The 10,856-nt window shown below is 45.1% G+C and overlaps 1 protein-coding gene across 1 annotated transcript in view; it reads left to right on the plus strand.

The window, feature by feature from the left end:
- LOC121683671 (interleukin-1 receptor accessory protein) overlaps positions 1 to 10,856 on the plus strand; it is a 17,177-nt gene continuing 6,321 nt past the window's right edge. The window contains exons 1-9 of the mRNA XM_042063406.1: positions 1 to 128; positions 752 to 862; positions 2,364 to 2,452; positions 5,658 to 5,925; positions 6,495 to 6,687; positions 8,326 to 8,497; positions 8,649 to 8,720; positions 9,605 to 9,749; positions 10,494 to 10,642. Coding sequence (XP_041919340.1) covers positions 780 to 862; positions 2,364 to 2,452; positions 5,658 to 5,925; positions 6,495 to 6,687; positions 8,326 to 8,497; positions 8,649 to 8,720; positions 9,605 to 9,749; positions 10,494 to 10,642 — 1,171 coding nt within the window. The 5' untranslated portion in view covers positions 1 to 128; positions 752 to 779. The remainder of the gene's footprint in view (positions 129 to 751; positions 863 to 2,363; positions 2,453 to 5,657; positions 5,926 to 6,494; positions 6,688 to 8,325; positions 8,498 to 8,648; positions 8,721 to 9,604; positions 9,750 to 10,493; positions 10,643 to 10,856) is intronic.

A 10,856-nucleotide genomic window follows, 5' to 3' on the forward strand; every position in this document is an offset into this window, starting at 1 on the left:
TAGTAGCCTATCCGTAGACGGGCTCTGATATCAGGTAGCCAAAAACGGCAGTTTAAAGAAAAGTGACAAGGAGCCTATGGCAAACTTTAAGGTGGGGACCGCGTCCACTATTGACCACGTCCGCTACTGTAAGTAGCCTCCATATGCAAGTTCATTACACTTAAACTTAAACTCAGGACTTGATTTGCCTTGTAGTCTAAAACAAAGACATAACATAACGTTGCCTAGAATTGTGTAGGATATGTTTAAAAGATGATGTTATATCATGAAGTAGCCTAAACTTACAACATTACAAAATATCACGACCGTATCATTTTGAAGACAAAATCTTGAAAAGTAGCCGTCTGTCGAGTTCTTCAGTTTATGTGGGTTATTATGAAATGTCAACTAACGTTAGCGGAAATTAGCCTACTAGCCCCTGCTGTCAGTGAAGTGTCATGCATATTTCGCAAAGTAGATTAGTTTACATCCAGCAGCAGGACGACCGTAACTCATGAGTTGGACAGGTGTGTTTATAAAATATCCCCTCACTGGCAGCGCGAGCCCATCTCGTGGGTGGTGAACTGTGTCGTTTTGATTGGATGAGTTCCTTGGAGCAGCCCGTTCCGTTCCGCGCCTGCCTTTTGCCTTAACGATTTACGGTCGCATGCAGAAGGGGTCGTTAAATCAAAGCCTGTCCCTTGCTGGCATATGTGCACAGTGCCTTGTTCTGTTTCCTCTACATTTCTAAACGGAACTTTACCTGACTCAGCTGCAGATTGTCATCTCGCTGCGCCACTATGCCCTGCCCTGCCCTGCGTGTCAGATCTCTCGAGGAGGAGTCCCCCATCCCGCGGCGGATAGTGGATGTACCACCGGGCATGTGAGTAGTCGGACTATCGGACACAACAACCAAATGCTCCATTCATTCACAGATTTCACACAAATACTACAGACTTACACAGTGCACCATACCATGGATCTACTACGATAACCTGCTATACTTCCTAGACTCAAACGGAGCTCGTATATCGCTATGCTTGTCGTGTAAGTTTAGACCACTTATTTCCAGACCAAAGACCAAAGAGCTATTATCCGTTTAGTTTGGTTAAAGATTTAGTGGAATGCACGTCTGTGGTGTGGTATAATGGTGGTGTAGTTTAAATGTTGGTAATGTCCAGTCTCCAGTTGACAAGGATCAATTGTTGGTTGACAGACGGAATCGTTCCATGACTCGCTGTTGTCCTTGTTTGGCCGAGGACACGGGAACACTAGCCTACGATCGATCACCAAGTATAATTTGATTTTCCGTTCAGGAAATAATGAGATGTCCGTCCGAGGCAGCATTTAGTAGGCTACACCGCAGGAGCAACTCTACCCTAAGTAATTCGAGTGACTAATTTAAAACTTTAAATCGATCGACTTTCTGCGCTGTTTTTCCTGTAATGCTAGACTAATTCAGCACTAATGCATCTCAGGAAAATTAAAGCGCCACGTTTGTGACGGTAAGATAAGCAACATTGGGGTTTTAACGAAATTGGACGAAACTCAGATGATAGTGGTATTTTAATGATCTTATTCTGGCGTTTAAATGCTTGTTAGTCAGAAGTGGTATGTCTTCACGGATACATCTTGTCAGTGTCTGGTAGCCTACAAAGTGTAGCCTATATCTTGTGTTTCCCCACCAAATTTAGTTAAAAATCCACCAATTTATAATTCTGTGTTGATTCTGTGTAAACTTAAAATAGATATAAACAAATATATGGCCTCACCTACTCTCAGCCTGTTTGCTATAGTGGGCGAGAGACAGTGTACCTGTAGTTTCTCATTGCCACAGCAGTAAAAGGCGGTGATGTATAGGGCAGTTAATAAGTGGGAGAGGCATCACTCTTAACAACTCTCTGAAGATTCGCCGTCAGGCTCCAGCCGTATCTCTCCCCTGGCGTGTAACCATCTGTGCGCTCTCACTCTCTCAGACGTGTAGGCATTCGGCTTGTCTAATTCCAGCATTCATTCACTGCATCCTCTTTAGCACACACACATATCACACACACTTACTTTCTCTCGCTGATGCACCCCACACACACACACACACACACACACACACACACACACACACACACACACATGCATGCACGCATGAATGCAGTGTGCGCACGCACGCACACACACACACACTCAGACACACACACAAACATACACAAACACACACACACAGAGTCTCTCATCTCCATTTTGAGCATCTGTGCTGTAATAAAAAGAAATGTGAGTCTCTACCTCAAGTGAAATATGTTTGAGTGTGCGATCAATAGAGTAGTGGATGAATAAATATACTATCAATCTGTCGTCTCTCTCTCACTTATTCTCTTTCTCTTTCCTCACAGGGTTGCCCTCATCATCTCCCTCCTCTCTTTCGCTGTGGTGATTGAAGGGGAGGCCACTGAAGCTGCCACTCAAGTTAACAACCACTCAGGTGAGAGTCGGATGACATTCGATTGGTTGCCTGGCGTTGGTTTTGATAACCAATGCACCACAAGTATCCACCTAATTCATGAAACCCTAATTCCGTGCGGTTTTTAATCTTCTGTCCATTCTGTTTACATTATAACTTTCTCAGCATTGAAGAGTATTCTTCAACTTATATTTATTTCGAATGTAACTGATAAGTCGCTGATAAAAATCACCGCAGGATACATAATCCAGTCACGTTAGTGCGTAGAACCAGTTCTAATATGGTTCAGCTGAATAAGCAGTTGTGTTACTGGTTACGGTGTTCCCTCACATTGAAGTGAACACAAGGAGGGGATTCATCCCAATGACCTTGGCATCATCAGTCTCAGTCCCAGTTGGGAGTCGGCAGCTAGTGGAGAGCTTTTAGCCAGTGAGCCCAGGTGTTGTGGCCAGCGGGGAGGAATAGCTGCTTGTGTTCTGCTTGTGCTTGGCTGGGACTTTTCTTATGCTGAATCACACAGCGCTTCTCCTCCGGTCAGATTCCCCCCTGGGAGGAGAACACCATTTGAGGGTTTCTCATTTGGATCCTGAGGGGAGGGGGAAAAAAAAAGATGGAGGTGGTGGGATGAATTAACACCCCCACCCCCCACCTCTACCTGCCCTCCCCAAGCTCCGCGGGAAATGGATTGTTCCAGAAGCGCTTCATTTGTAACGTCCTGCGCCATGTGCTGGTATGTAGACGATTTTAATGGGAAGACTAATCCCCTTCCGTGGAGAAACTGACAGGGCAATTACCAGCAAACTGCCGACCAATGTAGCATACTGTAGATCGCCCCACCCCCGCCCCCGCAAACACTGCTACCACCATAGTCAACAAGGGCCGGCAAGAGGTGCAGGGGCCGGATCATCGTTATGGGAACACCAGTTAGACTACTGGCTGTGACCTATTCAGAATTTGAGTCTGGAACCGAAGCATTGGGACGTGATTATAGGGGCGTGTTTGAACCGATACAGGGGGAAAATGCCTCTGCACACAATTGGATAGACCTAACCAATCAGAGCTACAAAATAGCCTACCATGAAATCCTGCAGAGATCAGTCAGAGCATCCTTCTTCTGACAAATGCCTTAATTACTGTTTTCTGTTTTTTTTTTCTGAAGTTATTGCTCTTTAATATCTTGTACAACCGACACGAAAGCGACATAAATAGCTTCTCTTTAGCTTCTCTTGCGACAAGCTTTTTGCTGTAAACAAATTCAACCATGCTCAGGTCATGTGAATGAGTAGGCACTGTTGCTCATCTGTCCATCATTGTATAAAGCCCACCCGGACACCGCCCGGACGATTCGATTGGTCCACACTATTCTCAAGTTTTCATAGGCTATGTTCACACCGCAAGTCATAATGCTCAATTTTGCTCAGATCCGATTTTTTGTTTGGCTGTTTACATTACCTTTTCAAATGTGGCCTATATCAGATTCCAGTGTGAACTGTTTGCAGTTCCGAACTGACCCGCATGCACAAAAGAACAATAACAATCACATCAGCTAACTCCCGCCAGCGCATAATTGTGACAAATGTCGATGTAGATTGACGTAAAAGTCGCATCAAAACCGCCTGGGTTGTTCACACTGCGCCCGCAATGAAAAAAAGTAGTGTGTTCACACTACTTCTAAAGAAGTCTGACCTGGTCACTTGACCCCAAAGAAATCAGATTTGAGGTCAAGTGTCATTTTGACCACTTTTGTCTGCAGTCTGAACGTAGCCTTGGAGGCTTGTCAATGGAACAAGTCCAGACCGAACTTCCGACCTTAAATGTTGTGGGCAGGGCTAAGGTTGGCTGGCAATTTCAGGCTAGCTTTGACCTACTTTACTTTGCAAAACCAAACCCCTGCTTTCTGTAAAATGCACGTCAGGAAGTTTTATGGTTACCTGTATGACCATGCATAGCACATACTCTCATACTCTCTAACCTCTTTAGGCTCTACGCAAAGCATAGTGGTTTCTGTGTGCTGATTGGGAATTTGTTCTTGCCCGCACCTCTGTTGAATATGTAGTCTGACAGTAAGTAAGTGTGTGTGTGTGTGTGTGTGTGTGTGTGTGTTTCTGTGTGTTTGCAAAGGACCAGCCATGTGGTGTGTGTGTGTGTGTGTGTGTGGATGGTGAATGTTCAGCATTAAGTGTGTTCAGTGTCCCAGCATGTGAGTTTTGATTTAGTTGTGCTTGTGATGAAGGATGCCGTTAAATATGTGACAGCTTTGATGCAGTGTCATAACTCATGTTAATGTTGTAAGTCAGCGCTAACAGTCCACATCTGCTCACTAGCGAAAAACAGTTTTCCCTGGATGAGATTGTTTCCTTATTAAGCTTGTGTGCGTGCGTGTGTGTGTGTGTGTGTGTGTAAAATTGTGAGAATTTGTATAATCATTAATGCTCAGCCATTTCATAGAGGCCCTGCAGTTGCTGATGTCACTGTTTTAAACTGTAATTGATTGAGTCTATATAATGTTTAAACTTTTACAAGCCATTTATGTCATAAATTTGATGACCCAATTACCAGGCATTTATAGCTACAGGAAGCCCAAGTGAGCTAAACTGTGTTTGAGTGTAAGATAAATGTCAGAGTCAGGATCCTGAAATTGATTAAAATCGCTTATTGATCAAGCCTTTGCTCTTTGCTCCGGGTATTCTTCACTAAGTGCCCACGATTCTCGTGGGACATCCACTGGCAGTGTTCCAGTTGTCAGTGTCTGTGTGTGTGTGTGTGTGTGTGTGTGTGTGTGTGTGTGTATAAGTATAAGTATATATACTTTTTTGATCCCGTGAGGGAAATTTGGTCTCTGCATTTAACCCAATCGGTGAATTAGTGAAACACAAACAGCACACAGTGAACACACAGTGAGGTGAAGCACACACTAATCCCGGCGCAGTGAGCTGCCTGCTTCAACGGCGGCGCTCGGGGAGCAGTGAGGGGTTAGGTGCCTTGCTCAAGGGCACTTCAGCCACGGCCCACTGGTCGGGGCTCGAACCGGCAACCCTCCGGTTACAAGTGTGTGTGTGTGTGTGTGTGTGTGTGTGTGTGTGTGTGTGTGTGTGTGTGTGTGTGTGTGTGTGTGTGTGTGTGAGAGAGAGAGAGATTGTGCACATGTGGGTGTTCACATGCATGTCCATGCCGCTGTGTGATCGTTTACCCTGGCCGCTCTCTGTGTCCCCTCTTTTCTTTCCAGAGTCTCAGTGTCTGGACTGGGGTGAAGTGGTGCAGCCCGTGGCTGTGCAGGAGGGGGAGGTCGGGTGGCTGCGTTGCCCACTCCACCACAACGTCTACAACTACAGCTCCACGCAAGCCAGCGGCCTCAACCTCCTCTGGTACCGCAAGGCGGCCGGCCAGTCTCTGGAGGAACCCATTAAACTCAAACAGTACCCCAAGGACAGAGAGTGGCTGTGGCTGGAACCGGCCACCCAGCAAGACTCGGGCAAATACACCTGCATGTTGAGGTACACAATTGTCTGTGTGTGTGTGTGTGTGTGTGTGTGTGTGTGTGTGGATGAGAGAGAGAGAGAGAGAGAGAGAAAGAAAGAGTAGAGTGACACAAGGAAGGATATAAAGTAATTTTAAGCCTTTTCAAAACAACTCCACTCTGCAAGCATTGCATTATGGCCGGACAGTGTAGGTTTTTATTAAAGCTACAATGGCTAGAGCGGCAAAAGCCAATGTGTGCTTGTTTTAGCGACATTTAACGATATATTTTCAAATTTGCCACTGCACTCACTGGTGCCGTAGCAAGACACCTGCCAAGTTTGAAATCAGATACGTCAGATCAGAAATACATCAGGTCAGGTGTATTAAGTACTAAGATAATCCAAAACAGCGTACGAGGCTTTAGATGGACTAAAACTGAGACCCAAATGCTTTGGGTTTATCCCATCTTCAGTGTTCTCAGTTTGATGATATAATCTGAGTCATATTAAGGGGAGTTGAACATAGTAAATAAAAAAGAGATAAGTAAAGATACATAAAGATGAAGGTGCAGAAAGATTGCTCAGGATGATCTCTGATTTTGCAGCAACAAGACGTTTTGCATCAGGGTGTCCATGAGACTTGAGGTGATGCCGCAGAGAAATGGGACGTGTGTGGACCAGGTGGCTGTACCGCCCAAAGAGAAGCGCATCCCACTCCAGAGTATGAGAACGTTCTCGTGTCCCGACGTCGACATGGTACAGCGCCGCAACCTCAGCTACACCACCACGTGGTACCATGTGAGTTCAAAGTGTCATGTATGTGTGCGTTGTGTGTGTGTGTGTGTGTGTGTATGTGTATGTGTGTGTGTGTGTTTGTGCATGTTTGTCTGAGTGTGAGCTTGATAGATTAAGTCTTCTAAAAAACTTCTAGTGACAAATTGAAGGAAAAGTTGGGAAATTGTGTATTTCCCATACTTTTTGAGTTCTGATTATGAATATGTTATTTGCCAAGTGTAATTTTGTGTTGTAACCCTGCTAATACTGCATAATAACATAGGCCTCTACAGGCAAGACGTTACAAGTAAATTAGGGAAATACTGTACTGTATGTTGCACAGGATGAGCAGGTAGCCTCCTTAAGGTTCCCATGCACTCACAACGCACTGATGAAAGTAAACTCGGCTGCTAGTTGTCCAAAAGTAATGTGCAATCTACTGTAGCCTACTGTGCTGTACACAATTTGTTCTGCCTTGAAACTCTAAGCATCCATGTTGTTTGTGACTCCAAATATGGTTTGGGGTGCATTTATTTTTATTTTCATTCAATAACCTTCAAAAATATACATTTGAACCCACTTGTAGCCAAACAAAACTAAACATTCACAGCATTCACTATTTAGTAGTAATATTTCTCTTCTGTTGTTCACCAAGGTTTTGCCAAGTGTTTGACTTTTCTTCTAACACTTCAATTCCTTCTGAGAGAACTTAATTTTGCACTCACAGTCAGTATCAGACTCTCCATGAGAAAGACAAACGGGGGCAGCCGTGGCCTACTGGTTAGCGCTTCGGACTTGTAACCGGAGGCTTGCCGGTTCGAACCCCGACCAGTAGGCATGGCTGAAGTGCCCTTGAGCAAGGCACCTAACCCCTCACTGCTCCCCGAGCGCCACTGTTGTTGCAGGCAGCTCACTGCGCTGGGATTAGTGTGTGCTTCACCTCACTGTGTGTTCACTGTGTGCTGAGTGTGTTTCACTAATTCACGGATTGGGATAAATGCAGAGACTAAATTTCAAAAAGAGTATATATACTTATCAAAAGAGTAAATATACTTATACTTATACTTAAATAAAAATTCAAAACCCTCATTTAAATACTGCCATCCCCATTATGTTTGTAATGTTTAGGGTACGTTCAGACTTGGCTTCTTTTTTGACAAGAGAAGTTGTGCAGACCACTTTTTCAGTTTAAAAAAATCTGTAATCGTTTTTGATTCAAAAAGCAGCCGTGAGCGTCTTTTTTGGTTATACGCTTGTGATTGGTCAGCTGTCAAAAAACAGCGTGACGAAGCTGCAGAAAAAGACGCCCGCGGTCACGTTTAAAAAGGGACGCTGGCAGCTGCGAAAAATACGCCTAGTCTGAACGTAGCCGTACTCGTAATTTACTCAGTTTTTCTTAGTTGATTACCAACCAAACATGCAATATTTTTCACATGCACACACAATTTATTTGGGATCTTGATAAATGAGACCCTGAATGGTGGAACTACAGATTCTTTAGAGGTACTCTTTAGAAGTGCTTTAAAGATCTCTTTACTGTGGCATGTCTTTCCCCCTCCTTCCCTGATATCCATTTCCTCTGTCTATGTATGTGTACTGTATGTACAGTTATGCCCTTCACTTTTTTCATGTCTTGATGTTTTTTTCTTTCTTTTTCAACAGGAATGCAGGACCGTTGAAGGCCTTAAGAGATTTCAAATGAAAGCTGATGGTGACACTGTCACTGTGTATAGCATGTATGAGCATTTACGTGGAAACTACACATGTGTGGTCTCTTATGACAAGGCTGGTCGACGTGTCAACTTCACCAGACTGGTCCACGTTGTCGCCGTGTGTGAGTGACACTAATATATCTGCTAGGTGTCAGCTTCCTCCCTCCCTCTCTTCGAAGCGCCATACCTTAAATTGCTTATCATGTCATCCTGTCTTGTCATACTGTCTTGTTGACATACTGATCTTCATTTTTCGTTTGACCTTCATTTTAGCCAATGACAAGGTTCGTAAAGAGCCCACCATACTCAACCCGGCCGAGGGGCAAGATTTCATTGTTAAACAAGGTGAGGTGACATGACTGCAGCACACATCACTGAGCTGGGACCTGCAACATGCCTTCTTTGACATCTGTCTGTTCTGTGGATGTATTGTGTAGATGTGGAGAGAGTGACTGATTAGCTCTCAGTGCCGCGTTAACCACACTTAGCCACATGCCCAGGAAGTATCAAAAGGAGCACTGACATCTTTATTCTGTTAAATGGTGCTCAGTTTTGGCACCAAAATATGAAGCGCTAATTGCCTGAGCTGCACACGTCACATGACTGATGATGGAGGAGCTGTGAGGTACGCAGCAGTTTTCCCGCCACATTCTAGTCTATGTGCCTATGAGCCGGGGTTGATCCCACCTTCATCTCTGTCCCACTTCACTTGTCTCACTGTCCTGACAATTAAAGGCTAAATGTGACTAAGAGAAAGATTTGACTACTAGGGGTGTACAAGTACACGTATTTGTACCAAACCGTTTAGGTACAGTATGTTAGGTTCAATACAGATGTGTACTGAATGTACAGTCTTTAACAATAATCAACAGTATGTGGACCATGTATCAAATTCGAGTTACCACACAAACATATTATGTAGCAGACCATTTATCAGTTTAGTCAGTTAACGTCAAAAACATTTTTTCAAAATACTATTACACACTATTACCGTTGCGCATCAGCAATAGTGTCAGTGAATTTTAGGCTAGCAGCACCTACAGGCTTACCGTACCGAAAATGAACCGAACTGTGTCTCCAAGTACTCACCGAACTGTGATTTTTGTGTGCACCCCTATATTTAGATAGTGAGATCATGCATGGCGTTATCGCCTGAAAATGGCCAGGCTAGTCAAGGGACGCCCTGGGGTTGATGAAATCTATGTGTGTCTTGATGGTTTCCTCCATAGGAGAGACTGCAGTACTGACCTGTAGGGCCCTGCTGCCCTACCTGGAAAGAGAGACCGGAGAGGTAGAGACGCAGTATCTCTGGTGGACTGTGGACAGCAGAAGAGTGGAGGATGTGGGTGACCAGCGGTTCAACGTCACCTCCAGGTGGGTCTGTTCTCTCCTCACCCTCACAGGTGTTCTCTTATCCTTTTCTCTCTGTTCTCTATCCCTACTTTCCTCCCTCCCATCGTCCACATACCTCTCCTCCCTAGTCCACTCCTTTCTCATCTCTCCCCCATCGTCCACATACCTCTCCTCCCTAGTCCACTCCTTTCTCATCTCTCCCTCCCATCGTCCACATACCTCTCCTCCCTAGTCCACTCCTTTCTCATCTCTCTCCCATCGTCCACATACCTCTCCTCCCTAGTCCACTCCTTTCTCATCTCTCCCTCCCATCGTCCACATACCTCTCCTCCCTAGTCCACTCCTTTCTCATCTCTCCCTCCCATCGTCCACATACCTCTCCTCCCTAGTCCACTCCTTTCTCATCTCTCCCTCCCATCGTCCACATACCTCTCCTCCCTAGTCCACTCCTTTCTCATCTCTCCCTCCCATCGTCCACATACCTCTCCTCCCTAGTCCACTCCTTTCTCATCTCTCCCCCATCGTCCACATACCTCTCCTCCCTAGTCCACTCCTTTCTCATCTCTCCCTCCCATCGTCCACATACCTCTCCTCCCTAGTCCACTCCTTTCTCATCTCTCCCTCCCATCGTCCACATACCTCTCCTCCCTAGTCCACTCCTTTCTCATCTCCTCATCACTAAGTGTCCTGCTGTCTTTTTCACACTTGTGTTTTGACGTTTTTCTCCTCTTCACGGCTCATCCTCGTCCTTGTTTTATGGTGCAGGATGTTACTCAATGAGTTGGGGGACGAGACCAGAGACACTGTGCTGCAAATTCGTGACTTCAAGCGGGAGGATCTGCACAAAAATTACAGCTGCACCGCTCGCAACAGCCGAGGAAACGCCACAAGCCAAGCTGTCCTCAAGGAGGAGGGTGAGTACACACTTCTCCAACTGAACCTAGTCCTAGCATCCAGCCTTGAGAAATCACTCAGCGTTTGCCTTAAGAGTATAAGTTTGGTTGTCATTTGGATAATGACATGCCGTGGTGGACCAACCATGACATTGATTGTTTCAGTATAGATTTTTTTTTTCAATCTGATACAAATGCTGATGCAGCCTATTTTTGTATTTTGTTTTGCATGAAT

Source organism: Alosa sapidissima, chromosome 15 (assembly GCF_018492685.1).
Source record: "Alosa sapidissima isolate fAloSap1 chromosome 15, fAloSap1.pri, whole genome shotgun sequence".
Classification (NCBI taxonomy): domain Eukaryota; kingdom Metazoa; phylum Chordata; class Actinopteri; order Clupeiformes; family Clupeidae; genus Alosa; species Alosa sapidissima.